General features: G+C 42.5%; 1 protein-coding gene across 1 annotated transcript; it reads right to left on the bottom strand.

The window, feature by feature from the left end:
- Positions 1-15327: 15327 nt before the first annotated feature.
- Positions 15328-16638, bottom strand: BECN2 (beclin 2). The gene has a single exon (XM_020870006.2). The coding sequence runs from the start codon at positions 16621-16623 to the stop codon at positions 15328-15330; it is 1296 nt and encodes a 431-aa protein (XP_020725665.2). The 5' UTR covers positions 16624-16638.
- Positions 16639-25448: the final 8810 nt, after the last annotated feature.

Below are 25448 nucleotides of genomic sequence, written 5' to 3'. Positions count from 1 at the left end.
CCTGCCTCCATGCAATTCTCCAGGCTGACATTATACCACTTTCTTCTTTGCTCATTACACGTGGTTCATTCTTATTCTTTTCTTCTGCCCCAGGCTCCCAGAGCTCTCTGTACCCTCCTCCCATAATCCCTGTCACCACTGAAGGCCAGTTCCCTTTTGTGGATTGCTTGTTTCATGTCTGTCTCCTCCACCAGCCTATAAATGTAATGAGCCCATGTGCTTGAAATTCATCAACTCTGAATCAACATCTGGCACGGTTCCTAGCATCCTAGAGTCACTTGGAAAATATGTGTGAATGGGCGAAAGAATGTTAGTGACCAAAGAAGTCATTGGAGAATATCCTCATGATATAGGACTTGTTGGAGCAGCTCGGTCGGTACTTCAGTGAGAATGCCCTGGCAAACTACACCCGGTAACAGTTGCTATTGTTCACTGAATGCCCATTCATGCAGCAGGCACTGATTGACCGCCTACTGTGGGCAAAGCCCTAGACTTGGCACCAGGCCATAGCAGTGGACACCACAGCTAGAAAGCCCTGCCCTGAGAAAAGCACTGGGCATAGCTGCTCTAGTTATTTTGTTGTACTTTGTGTTTTGATAGAATTCAAAGGTACAGATAAACTGCAAGAATAGCACAAGGAGTTCCCTCATACCTTTTACCAAGATTTAATGATTCATTTCATTTAGCCCTATTTTGAGATAAAAACTTCTTTTAATGCTAAGCTTTACTGAATAAAGTTAGAGAACCTTTGGTATAGGAGAATATGGGGGTTCAAATGAGTTTGTAAACTCATCTTCGGTGCAATGGCCAGTTGCTATGGAATATTTTATACCTTTTCCCCCTAATCATGAGTCACTAAACCTTACCATATTGCCCAAAGAAGGTGTGACAGCACTCTCAGTGAGGTGTTCAAGGAATGAACTGGTGATAGTTAAGTGTATTTTAACAATCTCTGTTGAAAAGACATCATGCAAAAGTAAAATCCACTTATTCCTCTCTTACAGCTAACAGCTGTGACCAATTTTATTTTTGTTACCAGGATTAGTGTGCATTTTCCCTTGCCCAGTTTCCATTTCCCTCATGGTGGGATCTTGCCCTCATCCTCCTCCCCACCCTCCAGCTCCCAACAGTCACATGTGCTCAAATCCAGCTGCCTTTATGATGCCATCATTGTGAGCTCCAGTTGCCATGGCAGCATGTAGGATTTGGAAGTTGTGTTTTCTTTTATTGGGGTTTTTTTCTTTTTTTGCATTCCTCATTTCAGCATCCTCAGCAGTTAAGCATTCTGATCTGACTGACAATTTTATATGCCCTTTGGTTAATCTTTGTGTTGCATGAAACTCTTTTAACATTTCTAGCTACTCTTCACCTAACCCTTTAATCCAGGCTTGCCATGCTACACAATTCCAGGGGCTTCTATTCTCATGGTAGTCAGTGAAGTGGGATCCCCTTCTGCCCAGCTGTGAACCCCACTTTCCTCCACACTGCTCTTACAGAGGCCCATGTTTTCCATTGAGCACATTCCCCTTCACCGTAATGGGCAATAACTCAACTTATTTAACGATAGCTCTGCTTCTGGTGACCTTTGGCTAGAGATCACTCCCCACACTCCACACTACATTGCTCCCCTATCAAACCCCACCCTCACTCCCAACTGATTGAGGTATTTTCAGACAATTCGGATTCATCCATTTAGGTTTCTTTTAAATCTTTTTAAAAAAAAAGAAAAGAAACATTTTTTTTCACTGAGGTTTAGTTGCTTTGCAACATTATATTAGTTTCATATGTACACACCTATTGAAGTTATGAAGTCTCTTAGGCTTTATGATGTGTGTTGGACAGAGACTGTTTGGGTATTTCCAAGCCCTAAGAAGCTAAGTTAAATGTTCTATAACTGCAGAAATAATGAAGCTGAACTATATTCTGCTTCAAGAAGTCTCTGGGCTTCTTTTCTGAGAGGCAAAAAGCACTAGAAATTGGTAATTTGGTAATAATTTTCTGGAGAATAGTTCAGCTTTGAATGTGTTAATGATCTCCAGCCAAAGGTCACCAGAAGCAGAGCTATTGTTAAACAAGTTGGATTATTGCCCATTACACTGAAGGGGCACACACTCAATGGAAAACATGGGTCTCAGGTAAGAGGGGATATAAAATATTATGGGATTTGGACTTGTGTTGGTGATTTGGAAAGGGTTTAGATCAGAAGGGTTTTGCTTTGAATTGGATGCTGTCAGGAAGCAGGGGAAATTCCATACTTAGGTATTTTAATAAATCTTATCTATAAGAAAAGAATGACAAAAGGCTAAAGTTGTGATTGGTGAAGAAATAGCAGTCACTCATACTGGCCAAGTTAGGGGCTCTTTGGTCATTTTTGTGGTCTGGGTAGTTTTTGTAGCTTGGACAATGCCTGTGTTTTTGCCTGTGTTCAGACATGATTACAGAAAGGTCTTGTTTTTATCTTGATCCACCATGGATAGTCACAGAGTGGCCTTGTCTGATGTAGTTGCTCTATGAAGTTGTTATGTTCACCAGGAAGACATTGATTTATCTGTAAGTACCAAGCCAGCTCCTTGATATGAAGGTATGTACTTTTCTCTTTCTCAAATTGAAATTTCAAAACTTAAAACAATAGCTGGTGACTTAAAGTGGCATAATGTGAGAGGGGAAAATTAAGTTTTACTTGGGGCAAACTGAGGAGTGCAGCCCGAGAGAGAGCACCTCAGATAGCTCTGAGAGACTGCAACAAGGTGGTGGGGGCGAGGTCAATATATAGGATTTCGTGAAGGAACAGTTCACGCAATCAAGTATTTATCTGACAAAAGGTTTCCGCCAGTCACAAGGAGCTGATGTCATCGTGAAGGGATTTAGGGCTTTTCTAGACATGAGGAGACAGCAAGGATTGAGATCATTAAATCAATTCCTGAAAATATCTAACTATCTAAAGACCTATTCCACCAGTATTCCTGGAGCAAAAATGTCTCATTCTCCACCGGAACTCCCTTCAGGGCATGTCAAAGGTCAACAGCTGCAGCAGCGCAGGATTCAGTTCCCACAGAGGCAAATGGCAAACGTTCCAGCAAGTGCTAGTGTGTCACTGAATAACAGTGAAATTTAAAAAGAAAAAAAGTAACCTGTGTGGTGGCTCAGACAGTAAGGAACTTGCCTGCAATGCCAGAGACCCAGGCCCTAGAGAAGGGATGGCAGCCCACTCCAGTATGCTTGCCTGGAGAATCCCATGGACAGAGGAGCCTGGTGTGCTGCAGTCTGTGGGGTCACAAAGAGTGGGACATGACTGAGGGACTGTCTCTTTCACTTTCCAACCTCATGTGTTACTTTTAATTTATAACCTACTTTAATACAGAAATAATTGGCTGTGATTCTGGAAGAAATGGTTTCTTCTAGCTTTACATACATAGGCGTTTCAAAATTATAGAACATTACAGTTGGAAGAAGGTTTAAAATGATCTACGCGTGCTTGCTAAGTCGCTTCAGTCTGACTCTTTGTGACCCCATGGACTGTAGCCCACCAGGCTTCTCTGTCCATGGAATTCTCCAGGCAACAATACTGGAATGGGTTGCTATTCTCTTCTCCAGAGTCCTGACCTAGGGATCCAATCCGGGTCTCCTGCCTTGCAGGCAGATTCTTTACCATCTGAGCCACCAGGGAAGCCCCAGATCTTGCTTGGATGGATTCATCTGCTACAGTGGGCTTTCTTGTCCATTTGTTCATGGATTGTTCCAAATCACACGATCGAGTTTTATAGATGAGGAAACTGACAGAGAGATTAAGTAACTTCACTGGGCCAAGGTGGGCTATCTGCCCAAACTAGATTTGTCTGCCTGCAAAGCCCATGGTCTTTCCAGGATGCTTCAACCACTCAGGACCATGCTGGGCAAAAGTATTTGCTCAAAACATGTTTGTTAAGTTGGTTTTACTAGAGCAGAAGCAGAATGAACACAGATTCCCCATAATTAGGGCACTTCTCCAAAGTGGGGGTGAGAGGAGGAGGGGACAGTGTTCATACTGCCCAGGACTGTCTAGGAGCTAGAACTTGGTTCATGTGATTATCAGTCTGCTTTGAGAAGTTCTGCCCTCAGAAAGTTTGGTAGGAAATAAATAGGAAGTAGGCTCTTTGTTAAGTGACGGTACCGGCTTAGAAATCTCATATGCAGGCTTAGAGATCAACAGAGACATAGCAGGAAATAGACTGGGGAAAGTAACAGAGCTAGGATTACATATTGGTAAATATGGAATCAGTTCAAGCTTTGAAAAAGCTTTTTTCTTTGTTACTATAGTTACAACAAGCAAAAATAAAAACAAGCAAACAAAAAACATTACTATTGTGCTTTATTCTTTTTTCCTCCATAATATCTTGATCTTGATGGTAAGCCATGTGAATTAAAAAAGAAAGAATCTGAGGTCACCCAGTCAGTGGTCACATACAGCTCTTTGCCTTGCTAGGCTCTGTGTGATTCAGAAATAATGGAGAGTAGGAGGGAAGGAGTGACTCATGCATTGAAGCTGGCAAGAAGTAGAGTTCTTGACTAAAATGATAAAAGTTCTTCTCTCATTATGTTGTTAATGCCATTGTCTAAATATAGCATTGGACATAATTTTTAACCTAATCAAAAGAAGAGTGAAAGTAAAAGTTTAGTTGCTCAGTTGTGTCTGCTTTGCGACCCCCATGGACTGTAGCCTACCAGGCTCCTCCATCCATGGGATTTTCCAGGCAAGAGTACTGGAGTGAGTTGCCATTTCCTTCTCCAGAGGATCTTCCCGACCCAGGGATCGAACCCAGGTCTCCAACATTGTAGGCAGATGCTTTACCGTCTGAGCCACCAGGGAAATCCTAAAAGAAGAGGAGTAGTACCTTAATATGCACCAGTCCTATTCTGGAAACTTTACAGGTACTAGTTCATTTAATCTTTATATATATATTAACAACCTAAAGATTTTTTTATAATTATTTTTTTTTTGGTTGTGCTGGGTCTTTGTGGGCTTTCCTTGGGGCTCAGCTGGTAAAGAATCCACCTGCAATGTGGGTGACCTGGGTTCGATCCCTGGGTTGGGAAGATCCCCTGGAGAAGAGAAAGGCTACCCACTCCAGTATTCTGGCTTGGAGAATTCCATAGACTGTGTGGTCCGTGGGGTTGCAAAGAGTCGGACATGACTGAGCGTCTCTGTAGCTGCTCATGGGCTTTCTCTAGTTGCAGAGAACAGGGGTTACTCTCTACTTAACTGGTGATGCACCACTTCCTCATTGTGATGGCTTCTCTTGTAGAGGAACACAGGTTCTAGGGAGCCTGGGCTTCAGTAGTTGTGACGCATGGGCTTAGTTGCTCCATGGCATGTGGAATCTTCCTGGACCAGGGATCAAACCCATATCCCCTGCATTGGCAGGTGGATTCTTACCCACTGTACCACCAGAGAAGTCCAAATATTTCATTTAATCTTTGTAATAGCCATTTTCTCATTGGATGACAGCAAGCCCTCCAATTTATCCCTAGTATTTGTTGAACACTTCTGAGCATATTTGTTGAGGACCTGCCCATTGATGTGAGTGTCTCAAGAAAATAAAGTCTTTGTCTTGAGTGTGGAGTGTTAGGGAGATAAAACATGATTATAGCAGGGGCAAGTTAGATCACCCGTGCCAAAGGATAGATTATTTGATAAATGCAATTGAGACAATGAGCTTGCCATTTGCAATAAAAGAGAATATGAGACCCAAACCAAGTCTTGCATTAAAATAAGTTCCAGATGCATCAAATATTTTAATGTACAGACAGTGAAACTGTATTGTGCTAGATGAAAATAAACCATGGGTGTATAATTTTATAATCTTGGAATGGAGATCATCTTTCTCACCATGACACAAAACTCAAATGTCATAAAGAAAAGACTACTAATTTTGACTACATAAAAGTTAAAACTAAGACTTCTAGATAACCAATTCAATTACAAATATGATCAAAGAAAACCTAGAGGTGGGGGTTGTTTGCAACCATTATGACAAACTACTAACTTCCCTACAATACAGAAAATCTTGGAATTCAATTGAACAATATTAAAAATTATTAACAAAATGCTCTTCGTTCAACAAAGAGGAAATTTAAATGTATGTAAACACCAAAATGTTTAATGATAATTATAGGATTTCATGTTGAAACATTGGGACTTTCTCATGTAAAAGATTAGGAAATGTTTTCAAAATTGGTACTATCCAGTGTTTTTATATTGTGATGGAATAGGCAACTTCAATAGGAATACAAGCTTATAAAACCACTACGTCCTTAAACATGAGCAAGAGGGGACTCTCTGTACTTTAGAGAACCCCATTCTGGTCTTCATCTCCTGCCTATTTCCCTACTGGAGTAAGGTTCTAGGGGATTAAGAGGGCTGGCCCTCCCCTTCGAGATCATACTCCGCATGTCTAGGACCCTGTTCTTCTCTGCGCAAGTGGCCCAGTACCCATATCAGAAACTACACAGGCCTCTGTCCTTAGTCCAAGGATGGATATTGCTGCTTGGACTTTTGGCCTGAAGGGGCCACTGAAGGATGGCTGTTTGCAGAGCTGTGGATAAAGCTTGAAACTGATGTGCTCACAGGGAAGCATGAGAGACTCTGCCTTGTGGAAAGGAGACAGAGGCAGAAGAAGAGGGGAGATGGTTCGTGGACTGTGGACCCATGTAACATCTCAACCTGGAACTTCAAGGTGTCTGAGAATTCCAAAGTTGAAACTGGCCTTTGAAGTGATGATGAAGGTGTATTTGTCAAGGCTGGAAGATAAAATGTATGTCACTGAACAGCCTGTAGCTTGTTTTAAGTGTTTATACATATTCCACTGGTGCTTCTGCTCTAGGTTCCATGGGTGTCAGGGTGGGTCTGTGTGCAATCATTATAGAACAATATTTTGTGAAGAAATTTTTTAACTTAGAAAATATTCATATCCATTTACTCAGAAATTCCATATTCATAAATTTATGATATGGAAATACTCATATGTCATATAAGTACACAAACTTATGTACAAAGGGGTTTACAACATCTTCACAGTTTTAACAATAAATGATAATAAAATGTGCCGAATACTTTCAGTTCAGTTGCTCAGTCTTGTCTGACTCTTTGCGACCCCATGAATTGCAGCACGCCAGGCCTCCCTGTCCATCACCAACTCCCGGAGTTTACTCAAACTCATACCCATCGAGTCGGTGATGCCATCCAGCCATCTCATCCTCTGTCGTCCCCTTCTCCTCCTGCCCCCAATCCTCCAAGCATCAGGGTCTTTTCCAACGAGTCAACTTTTCGCACGAGGTGGCCAAAGTATTGGAGTTTCAGCATCAGCATCAATCCTTCCAATGAACGCCCAGGACTTATCTCTTTTAGGATGGACTGGTTGGATCTCCTTGCAGTCCAAGGGACTCTCAAGAGTCTTCTCCAACACCACAGTTCAAAAGCATCAATTTGTTGGTGCTCAGCTTTCTTCAGAGTCCAACTCTCACATCCATACATGACCACTGGAAAAACCATAGCCTTGACCAGATGCACCTTTGTTGGCAAAGTAATGTCTCTGCTTTTTAATATGCTATCTAGATTGGTCATAACTTTCCTTCCAAGGAGTAAGTGTCTTTTAATTTCATGGCTGCAGTCACCATCTGCAGTGATTTTAGAGCCCCCCAAAAATAAAGTCTGACACTGTTTCCACTGTCTCCCCATCTATTTCCAATGAGGTGATGGGACCAGATGCCATGATCTTAGTTTTCTGAATGTTGAGCTTTAAGCCAATTTTTTCACTCTCCTCTTTCACTTACATCAAGAGGCTTTTTAGTTCCTCTTCACTTTCTGCCATAAGGGTGGTGTCATCTGCATATCTTAGGTTATTGATATTTCTCCCGGCAATCTTGATTCCAGCTTGTGCTTCTTCCAGCCCAGCGTTTCTCATGATGTACTCTGCATATAAGTTAAATAAGTAGGGTGACAATATACAGCCTTGATGTGCTCCTTTTCCTATTTGGAACCAGTCTGTTGTTCCATGTCCAGTTCTAATTGTTGCTTCCTGACCTGCATATAGGTTTCTCAAGAGGTAGGTCAGGTGGTCTGGTATTCCCATCTCCTTCAGAATTTTCCACAATTTATTGTGATCTACACAGTCGAAGTCTTTGGCGTAGTCAATAAAGCAGAAATAGATGTTTTTCTGGAACTCTCTTGTTTTTTCGATGATCCAGCAGATATTGGCAATTTTATCTTTTCAGTGAACCCCCACAATTAAATTAGTACCATTAATTCCATGTTTTAGAAGATAAGATGAAAGTTTAAAGAGAATATCTACTTTCTATTTAGTTTATAAGTAGTATAGCTGAGGAGCTGGGGCTTTTTTTAAACTTCTGATAATGACATCTTTCAAATTTAAAAAAAAAAGGTTTATATATACCTGACCATTATACTATTTCTTTTTAAAAATTAAAGAATAAGGAGTACAGAGAAAGACAAATTCTGTATGATCTAATTTCAGTAATTCTTCCCAATATGTCTCTTAGAGCTGTCTGTTGCTTTTTCAAGTGGCCTGTCACAGGGGCAGGGGCTTTGGGTGCAGCTGTCCTGGGTGTGGTATAAGCCCTCTTGAAGGAGGTTGCCATTAACCCCAACATAGAGCTATCAAGGAGAAAACCCACACACTGCAGAAAAATTATACTAAATAAATTCTCACACTGTTAAGAAAGTTCTAGGACCCACGTGAGATTTCCCAACCTGGGGATCTGGCAAAGGGACTGAGAACCCCCAGGGAATTTGACTTTGGAGGCCAGTGGGATTTGATTACAGAACCTACACAGGGCTGGGGAAACAGACTCTTGAAGAGCACAAACAAAACCTTGTGCACACCAGGACCTAGCAGAAAGGAGCAGTGACCCCACAAGAAGCTGACCCAGACTTGCCTGTGAGTGTCCAGGAGTCTCCTGCAGAGGTGTGGGCGGCAGTGGCCTGCTACAGGGTTGGGGGCATTGAGTGCAGCAGTGCATGCACGGAACCTTTTGGAAGGGTCACCATTACCTCCACCATAGTTTGGGGTCAGGTCAAACAATGCAGGGGAACACAGCCCCACCCATCAACAGAAAATTGGATTAAAGATTTACTGAGAATGGACATCAAAACAAGACCCAGTTCCCTCCCTACCCGCCCCCCGCCCCCAGTCAGTCTCTCCCATCAGGAAGCTTCCAAAAGCCTCTTATCCCTATCCCACAAAGGGTAGACAGAATGAAAACCACAATCACAGAAAACTAATCAAACTGATCACAAGGACCACAGCCTCATCTAACTCAGTGAAACTATGAGCCAAGCCTCGTAGGGTCACCCAAGATGGACAGGTCATGGTGGAGAACTCTGACAAACCGTGGTCCACTGGAGAAGGCAGGCTCCCCTGGTGGCCAGAGGGTGAAGTGTCTGCCCGCAATATGGCAGACCTAGGTTTGATCCCTGGGTCGGGGTCAGGAAGATCGCCTGGTGAAGGAAATGTCAACCCACTCCAGTACACTTGCCTGGAAAATGCCATGGACAGAGGAGCCTGGTAGGCTAGAGTCAATGGGATCTCAAATAGGCATACACGACTGGGCAACTTCACCTCACTGTAGAAGGCAATGGCAAACCACTTCAGTAGTCTTGCCTTAAGAACTCCATGAATAGTATGAAAAGGCAAAAAGATATGACACTGAAAGATGAACTTGCCAGGTCGGTATGTGCCCAATATGTTACTGAGAAGAGCAGAGAAATAACTCCAGAAAGAATGAAGAGACAGAGCCAAAGCAAAAAACAATACCCAGTTGTGGGTATGACTGGTGATGGAAGTAAAGTCTGATGCTGTAAAGATCAATATTGCATAGGAACCTGGAATCTTAGGTCCATGAATCAAGGTAAATTGGAAGTCATCAAACAGGAGATGGCAAGAGTGAACATTGACATTTTAGGAATCAGTGAACTAAAATGGACTGGAATGGGTGAATTTAACTCAGATAACCACTATGTCTACTACTGGGGGCAAGAATCCCTTAGAAGAAATGGAGTAGCCATCATAGTCAACAAAAGAGTCCAAAATTCAGTACTTGGGTGCAATCTCAAAAACAACAGAATAATCTCTGTTCGTTTCCAAAGCAAACAATTCAATATCACAGTAATCCAAATCTATGCCCCAAACAGTAATGCTGAAAAAAGGTGAAGTTGAACAGTTCTATTATGACCTACTAGACCTTCTAAAACTAACACCCGAAAAAGATGCCCTTTTCATTATAGGGGACTGGAATGCAAAAGTAGGAAGTCAAGAGATACCTGGAGTAACAGGCAAATTTAGCCTACTTCTGCTTGACTACACTAAAGCTCTTGACTACGTGGATCACAACAAACTGTGGGAAATTCTGAAAGAGATGGGAATACCAGACCACTTGACCTGCCTCCTGAGAAATCTGTATACAGGTTAAGAAGCAACAGTTAGAAATGGACATGAAACAACAGACTGGTTCCAAATAGGGGAAGGAGAACATCAAGGTTGTATATTTTCACCCTGCTTATTCAACTTATATATCAGAGTATATCATATGAAATGTCAGGCTGGATGAAGCACAAGCTGGAACCAAGATTGCCGGGAGAAATATCAATACCTTCAGATACGCAGATGACACCACCCTTATGGCAAAAAGCAAAGACGACTAAAGAGCCTCTTGATGAAAGTGAAAAAGAATAGAGAAAATGTTGGCTTAAAACTCAACATTCAGGGGGCACTCTTCATCTCCCTTCTGATGTCTATGTCAGAAGCTCTCTCTGTCCTCTTCTTCCCTTTAATAAAACTTCTACACAAAAGCTCTTGAGTGATCAAGCCTGGTCCCTGGTCCCTGTTTCTGAAGCTAAACCCTCTTCAGAGATCATGAATCCAACACCATTCACTGGAAGCTATCATCCTGGGGGCTTGTCCAGGATCTTCAGGACAAGGTAAGAACACTCAGAGCTCTAACCTCTTTGCTTTCTCAGTATACACATTTTCTGCTTTACTTGACTAATCTACAGTATGTTTGTATGAATGAATGACATGTGCTGAGTGAAACAAGTGATGAGCCCTGCTTTTCAGTTTCTCAGTGCCCCATAATGGCTGAAGGCAGCCCCCAAAAGGGGAGCCTAATCAGGGGTTTATATGGACCTGCCAATGCCAAAAGACACCCAAGGTCCCTGTGAGGAGAGCGACCAAAAATTGGGTGAAGCGTGTGAACTGAACTTTCCTTTCTGGGTCACCTTTTCTTGGTCTCTTTGGCCATTTCATAAATGTGTGGGGCACTAGAACTACTAACCCATCTGTCAGATTGTAGACTTTCAAGGGACTTGTGATCCATGCTGTTCACTTTAATAAAACTCTGCTACACACACACAAACACACACACACACACACAAACACACACACACACACACACACACACACACACACACAAACCCTCAACATTCAGAGAACCAAGATCTTGGCATCAGGTCCCATCACTTCATGGCAAATAGATGGGGAAACAATGAAAGTGAGAGACTATTTGAGGGGGCTCCAAAATCACTGCAGATGGTGACTACAGCCATGAAATTAAAAGACACTTGTTCTTGGAATAAAAGCTATGACCAACCTGGACAGCATTAAAAAGCAGACATTACTTTGCCAACAAAGGTCTGCCTAGTCAAAGCGATAGTTTTTCCAGTAGTCATCTATGGATGTGAGAGTTGGACTATAAAGAAAGCTGACAGCAAAGAATTGATGCTTTTGAACTGTGATGTTGAAGACTTGAGAGTCCCTTGGACTGCAAGGAGATCCAACCAGTCCATCCTAAAGGAAATCAGTCCTGAATATTCATTGAAAGGACTGATCCTGAAGCTGAAACTCCAATACTTTGGCCACCTGATGTGAAGAACTGACTCATTGGAAAAGACCATTATGATGGGAAAGATTGAAGGCAGGAGGGGAAGGGAACAGCAGAGGATGAGATGGTTGGATGGCATCACCAACTTGATGGACATGAGTTTGAAGAAACTCCAGGAGTTGGTGATGAACAGGGGAGCCTTGCATGCTGCAGTCCATGGGGTCACAAAGAGTCGGACATGACTGAGTGACAGAACGGAACTTGCTTTTTCAAGCCAGGATCTCATCAAATTGATTGCTGCCCTCCAGCCAAAGACTGGGAACCTATGTGAATAAATTTGGACTGATCAGTTCTCTGCAAGGAGGGAAAGAGCTGCCACAGGGAATCAATGAAGGTGGCATCTCAATAAAGTGTGGATTCTTGGGATTTCACCTGGACTTGTCAAAAAAGCAAGGACAATTCTATGATTGTCTTGATTTTTTATGTGAAAGCAAAAGAAACACAGCAGGAAAGGGGAATGTTTAGCCATTTGTGTGGTTTGGAAATGTTCTTGTTTTTGTCTCTTAGACAGACTAGACTTGTTCTCGTCTTGCTCCATCACAGTCACAGAGTGAGGAGATTCTTTTGTTCTGTGAAGTTATTTATGTTATCTAGGAGAACTCCAGCTGCTAGAGTCAGGCCAGCTCAGTGACAGCAGTCAGGGGCTCCTTTTTCTTCATCTCAGGGTTCTCATTATATTCAGTTGTTATGTCTCATCTTTTTCTTTTAATACATATCTCCTACTTAAAAAAAAAATGTCGGCTTCTTAAAACCAAGGCCACATGTAGCCACATTTATAGACTAATCTGATTATTTCTTTAAGATGGCATTTAACTTGTTCCAGTAAATAGGTCTGAAGGCTGGAAAGTAAAAGTGAAGGAGTTAGTCGTTCAGTCAAAAACGACTCTTTGCAACCCCATGTCCAGGATACTGGAGTGAATAGCCGTTTCCTTCTCCAGGGGATCTTCCTGATCCAGGGACCAAACCCAGGTCTCCTGCATTGCAGGTGGACTCTTTACAATCTGAGCCACCAAGGAAGCTTAATCTCCTAGGGGTTTTCCATTACTTTTGCATGCTAAGTTGCTTCAGTCCTCTCTGACTCTGTGTGACCCTATGGGCAGAAGCCCACCAGGCTCCTCTATGAGATTTCCTAGGCAGGAATACCGGAGTGGGTTGCCATGCTGTCCTCCAGTGGGTCTTCCTGACCCAAGGATCGAACCTGTGCCTCACATCTAACTGCATTGGCAAGAAGTTTCTTTACTACTAGCACCTCCTGGGAAGCCCCCTAATTACATCTGTGTGTGTGTGAGTAGCTCAGTTGTGTCTGACTCTTTGCGACCCCATGGACTGTAGCCTGCCAGTCTCCTCACATGGAATTCTCCAGGCAAGAATACCGGAGTGGGTTGCCAAGCCCTTCTCCAGGGGATCTTCCTGACCCAAGGATGAACCTGGGTCTCCCACGCTGCAGGCTGGTTCTTTACCATTTGAGCTACGCAGGAAGCCTTGAGTCCATGACAAATTAGTCAACTCCCTATTCTTATTTTCCACAATGATTTCTATTGATGGATGTTTAATGTGTATGAGGGTCTTTCTAGGCATCATCTGGACCACTAAGCTAAAGTAGCTATTAGGGATTTCCTGGTGTCTCAGTGGTAAAGAATGTGCCTGCCAGTGCAGGGGATGAGAGTTCCATCCTTGAGCCTGATTTCACATGCCGCAGAGCAACTAAGCCCTTGTGCCACAGCTACTAAAGCCCACGCATCCTAGAGCCCACCCCTGTTCCACAACAGGGGAAGGCACCACAATGAGAAGCCCGCACACCGCAACTAAAGTGTAGCCCTCACTCACTGCAATTAGAGAAAGCCCAGGCACAGCAACAAAGACCTAGCACACCAAAAATAAATTTTAGAAAACATACAGGAAGAGCATGGGCAAAAGACAGAAGGAGAGTGAAGTTAGCATATTTGGGAACAGAAAGGAGCTGGGAGAAATATGAGGTGAGCCTAGAGGGGCAGGAAGGAAAGGTTACCCAGGCTAAAATTTACGGTAAGAATTTGGGACTTTCTTCTGACAGCAATGGAGAATCGAGTAAATGACATGACACAATAGGCTTTTTTGAAATTTTTGTATTTTGATTAAAAAAAAAACACAAAACTTGGCATCAATGCATGGTGCAGCCTCACGCAGGGTCTTAGTTCCCTAACCTGGGATCGAACCTGTGCCCCCTACAGGGAAAACACAGCGTTCTAACCACTGGATCACCAGGAAAGACCCACAATTTGCAGAATCCTCTGACTTTTACAATCTTCAGTTCTCTGTAAGGGTTCACTTTGTGACCCTTACCTGAGCATTGGTCAGTAGAACTGCTACCAGTCTTCTCTGGTATCCACAGCCCCTCACCTAAGGTTTAGTCTCAGCGTAATAGCACAGCTCAAAGACACACTTCTCACTTTAAATCAATGAACAAAGTGTAGAAGTTTATTGAAAGCTTTTCTGGGATGAAGAGGGCTTACTATGTCACAGCAGAAATGTAATTATCTTTTAATATTCACCTCCTGACTCCAAAGTTCTACAGACAATGGCCCAAGTACTTTCCTCATAAAAAATTAAAGACCTCCACCTCTCTCCTTTGAGGAAGGAAATGTCAACTCACTCCAGTATTCTTGCCTGGAAAATTCCGTGGACAGAGGAAACTGGAGGGCTACAGTCCATGGGGTCACAAAGAGTCGGCCACGATTGAGCACGTCAGCACCTTTCTCCTTAATACCCCATCCTCTTATCACCACCTCCCACCACCCATTTCAAGTTTTTTTCTGCAATCTTTATTCCATTTTAATGGAGAAATAGTCTTGTCATCTTGTGACTTAATCTTTGTCCTTTTGAATGTTTAGGAAAAATGGGAGAGAGGACAAACGTGCTGGGGAAGACAGCAATAACTTTGGGGTTGCTCGGAACAATAATTTTAAATTAGAGCCTGTGTGGCCATTAGTTTTTAAAGTAAACATATTATAAGACTTCCCTGGTGGTGCAATGCAGTGGACATGGGTTCAATCCCTAATCCAGGAAGATGCCACATGTCAAGGAACAACAAAAACCCATGGGCCACAACTACTGATCTTGTGCTCTAGGGCCAATGAGCCGCAACTACCGAGCCCGAGAGCCACAGCTGATAAAGCCCATGTACCTAGAGCCTGTGCTCCACAACAGGGGAAGGAAGCCACCATAATCAGAAACCCGAGCACCGTCAAGAGTAACCCCTGCTCCCCACAACTAGAGAAAGCCCACGCGCAGCAACGAAGACCCAGCACAACCAGAAATATATAAACACACATGCTTCAGTTTTAAATTTTATCTGCTAACATTTTCACAAATAAAACATATTAAATCAAAAAAATCATCTCCCCTTCATAGAATAAGTTATTTTTGACCATACCTTAAGGAGACCCAAGTGAGACTACACTTAAAATTTATAAGCATGAGCTTGAGTGCCTTTGTCCAGTCCTCCTCCGTGTTCAAGTGGGTTCTGATGGGATAGAATCCACTGCTGCTTCCAGGGTCTTCCATCAGGCCTTTCTTCACATGAATCTTGTAGGGCAAACAGAGACCCGACTCATCCTTCTCAGCTGCTTCCTTGAACTGCTGCATGCAGTCCAGGAAAGCCATCATAGCCTGATCAAATTTGTTGTGTAAGAAAACATTCTGCTTCCCACCAGAATACAATGGCAACTCGGCACAGTCATCTGTTAAAGATCTCAGATAGGAGTGGTTTCCGCAGGGGATGAGTCGGTACCTCTGAAACTCCAGTCCAATGGTATTGGCCAGGGAAAGGAGCAGCAAGGCCGTCTGTCCCCAGGCCGCACTGATCTCACTCCAGCACACAGGGACAGTGGGGATGCGGCCCAATCTGAAGTTATTGATGATGGTTAAGGGGCCGTCATGCCAGATCTCAAAGGTGGCATTAAAGACGTTGGTTTTCTCCAACTTGTTCCACTGGATCTGGGCGTACTGTAGTCGCATCTCCACACTGCTCAGCTCCTCATGTAGTTCTAATTGTTGCCATTTCAGTTTACTGTAGTCCTTCCAGTACTGCTTTTCCTGCTGCTCCAGCATCTTAGTCTCTGCCTGGGCTGCCTCGAGATCGGCTGCTACCCTTTCTTGGTTCTTCTCGACCTCTGCCACTTCTTGGAGTAGCTTTGCTTCCTCCAGCTCCAGGCCCTTCAGCTTCTCCTGCAGCATCTCCCTCTCATCCTCACTCATCCCCTCCCTGGTCTCCAAACAGCATTTGTAGTTCTGAACGTCAGATTCTGTGGTGGCGAGTTCAGTGTCCAGTACCTCTAAAAGATAGTCAGTACAGTCCACACACAATGGGTGGTCCACCTCTGTTTCACCAGAGAAGATGTCAAAACTGTCCCTAATAGTCTTCTGGATGCTGTCAAGACTCCTCCGAGGCTCCAACCTCCCAAGCAGGGTGAAGTTGGAATAGTCCCAGGACGTCCCACCACTGGGTGGGTGAGGAGTCCTGCAAAAGGCACCATCCTGTAGATTTTCAAGGTTTGCCTCCTCCTTGGAGGGAGGACCTCCCTCCTGTGTTTCTCTTGTCTCTCCCTGAGCTGAGATGAACATCAAAGCTCCAGGTTCCTGGGAGGCCTCCATGGTGTGATTCAGTTTCAGGGGCTGGCTGCAGCACTGGCAAAGAAAGCAAAGGTGGGACATGGTGGAGGTCTTGACTCTCAACTGGACACTGCTTCCTCTGGGTCACCAGTTAGTTAACCATTTATACCTTTTAGAACTCCTTCTAAAATGCATATCTCACCTTGTCACTATCCTTAAAACCTTACAATGGTACCCTCCCTAAATACTTTTAGACCTCCCTTAGCTCCTTATAGGCTTCCACCCTTAGAAAGAATAATCTTTCTAAAACTAAAATCTGGTCATGGGCACGTCCCTCCTTAAAATGTTTAATGCCCTCATCTTACCTTAATATAAAGTCTAAACATCTTAACCTGACACCAAGGCCCCTGCCCATCTTTACAGCTTTTTCACATTTCCTGCCGCCGTCATTGTGGGCTCCTGCATAATTAAATTTCAGCTCTTCCAACATTTCTTATTGTTCCCGCTGACTGGAACACTCTTCCTTCCCCTCTTTACCTGGATAACTTCTACCCATCCTTTGGGTTAGATGTCATTTCTTCCAGAAAGCCTTCCCTGACTACCAAATTTGGGTTTTCTATTCTGATGACACACTTCACATTCTTTATCTCATAGTAATGTAATGGGCATACATGAAAACTTTATTAATATTTGTTTAATTAACAAATCACAAAAAAACCCAAAAACAAACAAACAAACAAAAAACAAATCACATCAAATAAAGTAGTTTGGGATGGGGGTTGACTCTTGCAACCCCATGGACTGTAGTCTGCCAGGCTCCTCTGTCCATGGGATTCTCCAGGCAAGATTACTGGATAGGGTTTCCATTGCCTTCTCCAGGGGATCTTCCCAACCCAGGAATCGAATTCGGGTCTCCTGCACTGCAGGCAAAGTCTTTACCAACTGAGCTATAAGAGAAGCCCACATCTACTGAAGCCTGAGTACTCTAGAGCCCATGCTCCACAACAAGAGAAGTCACTGCAATGAGAAGCCCACACATTGCAACTAGAGAGTGGGCCCCACCCACTGCAACTAAAGAAAGCCTGCATGAAGCAATGAAGACTCAATGCAACTGAAAATAAATAAATATTTTTTTTTAATTATTAGAAACTGACTGAAAAGCACTTTTCTACTTGTTAGATGGGATGCTGCCTAATTCATGAGTCATTTAATAAAGTCAATTAAAAAATAAGAAAATAGTGAGACTTCCCTGGTTGTCCACCAGTTAAGAATCCACCTGCCCATGCAGGGACACTGGTTCAGTCCTTGGTTCATAAAGATCCCACATGATGTGGAACAACTGAGCCGTTTGGCCACAACTACTGAATCTGCCTTCTTGACCCCACAAGCTACAACTATTGAAGCCTGTTCGCCTAGAGACTGTGCTCCACAACAAGAGAAGCCATCACAATGAGAAGCCTGCATGGTGCAACTAGGGAGTAGCCCCCAGTCGCTGCAACTAGAGAAAGCCTGCGCGCAGCAAGGAAGACCTAGCACAGCCAAAAATAAACAAACAAAGTCAAAGAAAAAAAAAAGAAAGCAAACTGGCTGGAAGGTTGTTCATTTTCCCAGAGACTTAAAATGTCCCAGGACTCTCAGATGGGCTCAAAATCCAAGGCCATCTCATTGTTAACTAGAAAAAAAATATTCACAGCTCATAAATCCCACCCAAATATGCCTCTGTAATTGTGCACCTTCTTTGCCTAGCACAGCTGTGAGTTAAGTGCTCAGTAAACCATTGAAAATTCCCATGCCATCAATCCTCAGAAGAGCTCAAAGGGACTGTAACTCCAACATCTGCCACTACCTACTCATTTCTAATGCCATCATCAGGGAGGGGGACATTTTCCCCTACCCCTCATGAGTACTTGTGTCTGGACTAATAATTAAATTACACAAAATAGTTTAACAGGAGAAACAGATTTTAATTTGTGCACACACAGATCCATAGAAATGGGACCTAAGAAGTGGCCAAAGCAGACTGCTTTTAAACTTTTTAGGCAAAGAAATAATACATTTGTGAGGAATTGACAGGTATTGACCGGACAAAGAAACACTTTTTAGGTGCTCAGTTAGTGAAGAATCTAAGCAGAGTTTTGGCTAGTAAATTTTAAAAGTAGCAACGTTTGTGTGTACAGGCTTCTCAGCCCGGTTTCCCTATCTCTGACAATAAGGGTATTTTACTTTCAGATGTAGGCAGCCTTTACAGTGGCTTCTTGTGGCACAGCACAGGCTCGAGGGCTTTTGGGCTCAGCAGCTGTGAAGTGTAGGCTTAGTGGAATCTTCCCAGACCCAGGGGTCGAATCTGTGTCCCCTGCATTGGCAGGGAAATTCTTAACCACTGGGGAAGTCCTCCATTCCTTTTAGTTAGGATTGCCAACTAGTTCTTGCACCCACCTCAAATTCCCTCCTTCCCCCCAATAACAATATCACTGAAAAGTCATTTAAAGACCAGAATTTATTAAAATGTACAGACTTACATCCAAAAATAACAATGTGATATGGCTGTGTGACTATAGACTACTTTTCAGTTATTTGGATAGTTCAAGCTAAGTGTTTATGCTTGATGCACTGTTTCAATGGCAAAGATGTTGGTGACTGATGGCAAATTCTGACTCACGTAGTCATTTTGTGCCTAGCAAACAGAGCCTAGAGTGGCAGGATCCTATGTGGTCCCAGGGCTGTTGGAGTTATGGAGAGGGTGGAAAGTGGGGGTCTTCACCAGTTAGTTGTCAGGGCACAAGGTTAAGTGAGGTGCTGCAGGGGAGAGTGAAGCAAGTGGTTGGAGTGAGGAATTTGGGAGTAGATCTGGAAATGGTGGAACAGTTCTTGGACAATAAAACTGATGAAGGCAAAGGTACTTGGGTTCAGCATGGAGAGCAGCCAACCAACTTTATGTCACAATTTTAGGCTAGCTACAGAGTTGGCTTATCATTGACACATTTATTTATTGACTGCTACAGGCACTGGGAAAGGATGGGGGCTAACATGTAAGTAAGTGTCATGTTTCTAGCTTAGTTCATAGATTGTATTACTGTTGCTCAAATATTCATCACCCCTCCCTCCACATAGGAACTTATTTTGTACAATGGACTGTGGGATGTGTGCTAATACCAAGCCCAGGTTTTTGCTAGCTCTTTTCTGCTCCTGATCCTCCACCATGAGACAAGCATATCCCATAAAGGAGCTGCTCCTTCAACCTTGGTCCCCAAATAAGAAGACATCTAGAAACCAACCATAACTTACCTGCAAAACTCTGAGAAATAAATGCTTGAGTTGTAAGCCACAAAAATTGGGGGATTATTATCACAGCAAAATATGACTAATAGACACAGTGTTAATCACTTAATATGTATTTTCTCATTTTAGTCCATCAGAAACAGGCAACAAAATCTCAGAAACATAAACATCAGAATCCCTCAGATTCTGGGATTTAGGTCCAGGAATAAATAACATCAAAAGTCATGCTTTCCATTAAAACATAACAACCTTAGTCCTTGATGAGTAAAGCAATCATTGACTTGGCATAGAACTGTGATCTTAGAGAAAATGTTAACTGAAAATGCCTCCAGTAGCCCTAAGTACCAAAGTGTCAGACTCTTCCACAGAAATGTTGTTGTTATTTAGCTACTAAGTTGAGTCCAACTCTTGTGACCCTATGGACTGAAGCCGGCCAGGCTCCTCTGTCCATGGAATTCTCCAGGCAAGAACATTGGAGTGGGTTGCCATTTCCTTCTCCAGGGGATCTTCCCAATCCAGGGGTCTAATTCACGTCTTCTGCATTGGCAGGCATATTCTTTACCACTGAGCCACCTGGGAAACCTCTTCCACAGAATAGATGACCTAATATGAGTTCTATATAACTAAAGCAGCTTCAGACACTCAGATGCTAGCAACCCCTTCTTTCCCTTCTCCCTAAATGCCGTACATAAATAATATAGTTAGGGATAGACCACAAACTGGCATCACAGGTAATAGATGGTCAGGTTGCTTCCAACACATTTAGAGAGAGTGAAAACAATGAGTCCTGCCTCATAGTTCCTACATTTTTCTGTCAGAAGGCCGTGATTCATTTCTTTCATGAGTCATGCTTGCAGGTGTTTGGTTGTGACTCTCAGGGATTAAAAATGATGCTCTGGTATGGAGAAGTATTTCAGGTCTTACCAGTGGAAAATAGGAAAGAGGAAGCCGTGGAATGGAAAGACTGTTTGGAAATTGGCTGGGGAAGGACAACAGGGTTTCATACAGTTAACCAGAAAATGTATTTCAAGTGTATTTTTTGAAGAGCCTAAGTAATTTTTCTGTTTTCTAAATGTATTTCCCCAGGGTCAGACTGGCCCAAAGAGAAGTTGAACATGGCCCTGTGGTCTACTAAGAAACTTCTTTGTTAGTGTCTAGGGTTTAAAGGAAGGGTCAGCCTCCCCTGTCCTATTGCTCTAATGTCTGGGAATTCAGAGTCTGTGCCCGGGGCAGAATCTGTTTTTTGTTGTCATTGGTTGTTATCAAGTCGCTAAATCCTGTCCGACTGTTTCTTGCCTGGCCTTTCTATGTAAGCTCATCTCCTCAGGTAGTCCTAGGTTAGAGCACCTTCATTCCTAGTGAGCTGTGGCTTAGCTATTTATCCTGTGCCTTTCTCCATTGGAATTTGAACTCTGTCATACCAGGGAATAATCCAGCTTATTCATTGCTGAGGCCCTTTTGTTTGGTAGTTTATGAACTTGATAATTAGGGACTTAATGAATGATTGAGAGAATGAGTACATTTTTACATCAGACCTGAAAAGCAAGTATAATTTTGCTATTAACTGATGAATTCTGTCCAATTTTTTTTTTAAATGTTGCCTTAATTTTATCACATAAGTAATATGTGAAGACTTGCCACTACAGAAAATTCAAGTATTTTGAGGAAATGAAAGACAGAGGCAAAGTACCCTTTCTTTGTCCTCTATATCTAGCCCCTTCCCTTCTCCCAAGTAACCATTTAACAGTTTTTGTTCTCTTTTCTGTTAATGTGATATTATAATTTATAATATGAAGTATGTATTTGATCTCTTTCCTGGCCCAGAGCTCCTAAAATCTGTGCGTATACGTTTTCACTCTCTAAGTCATGTCCAACTCTGCAGTCCATGAGGCTCCTCCGTCCATGGGGTTTCCCAGGCAAGAATACCAGAGTGGGTTGCCATTTCCTTCTCCAGGGGATCTTTCCAATCCAAGGATTGAACTCCAGTTTCTTGTATTGGCAATGCAGATTCATTTCCACTGAGCCACCAGAGGAACCCTCCTAAGACTCTTCAAATTTCCTAAGCACTGAGAGTGACAAAGCTGTCTTTTGTTCTGTTTTTTGTTTTGTTCTGTTAAGTGACTTTTAAGCCACATCAAAGGATGGGGGTTAGTTGCCGAGAGAACTGACCAAGTGATTGGAAGGTTAAAACTTTCAGTCCTACCCCTGACCTCTGAGGAGGGGAGAGAGGCTGGAGGTTAACACTAATGTCTCACCATTATTTGATCATCAAGCCTCTGTAATGACGCCTCCATAAAAACCCAAAAGGATGGGATTCTGAGAGCTTCCAAGTTGGTGAAAAGGTGAAGATTCTGGAGATCAATGTACTCAGAGAGGGCATGGAAGCTTCTCATCCTTTCCCCATAGCTTGCCCTGTATGTCTCTTCCATCAGGCTGTTAAGTTATATCTTTTTATAACAAACCAGTAATCTAATAAGTAAAGAATTTACTGTGTTCTGTCAGCCACTCTAACAAGTTAATTGAACCAGAGAAACTGGTCATGGGAACCTCTGACTTATATCCAGTTGGGTCAGAAACAGAGCTAATCTGGACTTGGAATTGGCATCTGAAGTGGGAGAGAAAGGGCTTCCCCGGTGGCTCAGCATTAAAGAATCTGCCTGCAACGCAGGAGACCCAGGTTCCTTAGCTGGGTCAGAAGATCCCCTGGAGGAGGAAATGACAACACACTCTGGTATTCTTGCCTAGAGAATCCCAAGGACAAAGAACCCTGGAGGGTTACAGTCCATGGGATTGCAAAGAGTCAGACACGACTGAAGTGACTGAGCAAGCACGTGGGAGGGAGACAGACTTTTAAGACTGAGCCCATAACCCATGGGATCTGAGGTTATCTCCAGGCAGATAGTGTCATAACTGAGTTAAACTGTAGGACACTCAGCTGGTGCCCAAGAATCGCTTGGTGGTGAAAATCCACTACACATTGAAACTGAACGATCAGAAACATCACTCACCTTCTCCTTTCAACACATTTTTACTTCTGTGCCCATAGAAGTATCCTTTAATATGAGTTTTGTTTTGCTTCAAGGATGATAGAAACTTCCCTTTTCCTATATACTGCTTATTACATGTAATTTGCTCCAGTTCCCTATGGATGGAAAGCTAGAACATGGCAACCAAGCATTTGGGGCCCATTTCTCTTTGATCTTTTACAATTAGCTTTTGCTTTCATCCCAAAGAAGGATTTACCAAGATAGGCTGTTTCCCTTAATAATGTAAACTGATTTGCACTATCTACAGACAAGTTATTTTTATTCTATAAATAATTATTTTGCAATTTCTTCTTGTAACAGGGAAGAACTAATCTGACTCCATAGTGAATCTATTTTATTTTAAGCTCTAAATTTTGTACTCTACAGCTAATTGCCTTGCTAATTCTGCACACAGGCACATAAATCATAAAAGGATTGTGACCTATAGCTTGAGGTATGAATTATTAGAAGTATGAATTATTAGAAAGATAACTCTCCTTTGCTTAGCGATCACATATTTCATAAAGAGATAAGCGGTTGCAGGACAGGAAAGAACACTTGACAGGAAATGACATTTGTTGAAGACATAGGAACAACATGTCCAGGCCTACTATGAGCAAATGCTGCAATACCAAAGAATTAACACGTCAGGTTCAAGGTCGGGCAGGCTCCAAGAACTCTGAAGCAGCCCTTCACCTTTTTTTTTTTTTAAATGGATTTAATACATTTTATTTTATTTTTTATTTATTTTTTTTTTTTACATATCCTAGTTGAAAAATACTTTATTTATTTTTTTTAGAGAAGAGCTAACACCTGTCTTACTCAAACTCTTCCAGAAAACTACAGAAGAAGGTAAACTTCCAAACTCATTCTATGAGGCCACCATCACCCTAATTCCAAAACCAGACAAAGATGCCACAAAAAAAAGAAAACTACAGGCCAATATCACTGATGAACATAGATGCAAAAATCCTTAACAAAATTCTAGCAAACAGAATCCAACAACATATTAAAAAGCCCTTCACCTTTTGATCTTACTCTCTCTCATCTCCCCTTCTGTAGCATAGAAGAAGCTTGTTTTCAAACCCAAACAAAATGGTTCTTTAAGATGTTAGTCGGCCATCTTCTCATTTTGCCAGTTTTCCAAATAAAGTGCTATTCCTTGCCTCAGCACCTTGTCTCTCAACTTGCTGGCCTGTCAGGCGGCAAGAAATTTGAGCTCCAACTCGGTAATATTTTCATCAGAAACTCACTCTAAGGATTGTTAATCAAAAATTTCATACAGCATTTAACTCTTACTACGAGGGAAATTCATAGTAAATAAAAGCTTACCTAGAGCTTCGTAGTTCCCATGTTTCATAAACACATTGACAAGTAGTTACAGGGCTCAGGCTTTCCCAGCAGCTCCGCGGTAAAGAATCCGCCTGCAATGCAGGAGACACAGGAGATGTGGGTTCAATCGCTGGTTTGGGAAAATGGCAGCCCACTCCAGTGTTCTTGCCTGGAGAATCTCAAGGACAGAGGAGCCTGGTGAGCTGTAACATGGGGTGGCAAAGAATTGGACACATTGAGCAACTGAGCACACATGCACACACACGGGGTCTTTAATCTGTCTAGCCAGTTTTCACACAAACAACTGAATTGTGAAGCAGCAAGAGGGAGGTCTAGGATTGTTAGAAGCCATATATGATGTCTTCCCAATCCGGGCTGCTTTCTTGTTCTGTAGACAGAGACCACCAAGCATGTGTAGACTCACTGCTTCTGCTATAGGCAATGACCACTGGACTTGACAAATCCAACACAAGTTCACAGAGCACTGGGAGATGTAGTTTGGAGTTTTTGTGACACCCTCTGTCATTTCTTGAGATGTCTTTTGATTTAAGGATAGTTTGAAAATCATATTCATCAAATACTTCTTTTTCTGCTCTGATGTCCTGGCTAGCACCAGTCTTAGATCCCTTCCTATAAATTTGTTGGCTGGATTTCTGGGGAAGGGGGAGCATTATAAAAATATACATAATTTTTCCTTGAGAGCCCTGTTCAAATACAGGATTAAAATTTTCAGTCACCTTGTCTTCTATGGATATTTAATCCTAGTACCTGGCATGTAGCAGGTTTTCCATTAAATAATAATTGAATAAATGAAGTGCTAAACCCAAAGGATTCAGATTTCTGACTACATGATGGTATATTTTTCTACTTTTTATTAGTAGTTATTTTATTTAAAATGTCTTTCTCCCCTCTAGTCACAGTAATGCAAAGTTACCACTGTAAAAAGATTAAGGATATATTTGTCCTTTCTTATTAAAAAATTCTTCAAAAGTTTATCCTTATTTAATAAAATTTACTGAAGCTGCTATATCTAAGGCCCCATGCTTAATTTTTTTTTTAAAAAAGAAACTCACACTATCAATACCTGTGATTTTTTTCAATGTAATAGCTATATTGTTATAGCCATGCTTTCCAGGAAACAAACTCACTCAGAAGGACAATGCAGTAGTGGAGTGCAGTTTATTACACCAGCGGGCCCAAGGCAGAGTCTCCTCTTAGCCAAGGGCCCCGACCAGCATTTGTGAAAATCTTTTATACCCCGTGTGTACGTGTCCAAACCCACCAGCCCAA

This window comes from Odocoileus virginianus, chromosome 11, assembly GCF_023699985.2.
Source record: "Odocoileus virginianus isolate 20LAN1187 ecotype Illinois chromosome 11, Ovbor_1.2, whole genome shotgun sequence".
Classification (NCBI taxonomy): Eukaryota; Metazoa; Chordata; class Mammalia; order Artiodactyla; family Cervidae; genus Odocoileus; species Odocoileus virginianus.
This window is presented reverse-complemented; position numbering and strand designations above follow the sequence as displayed.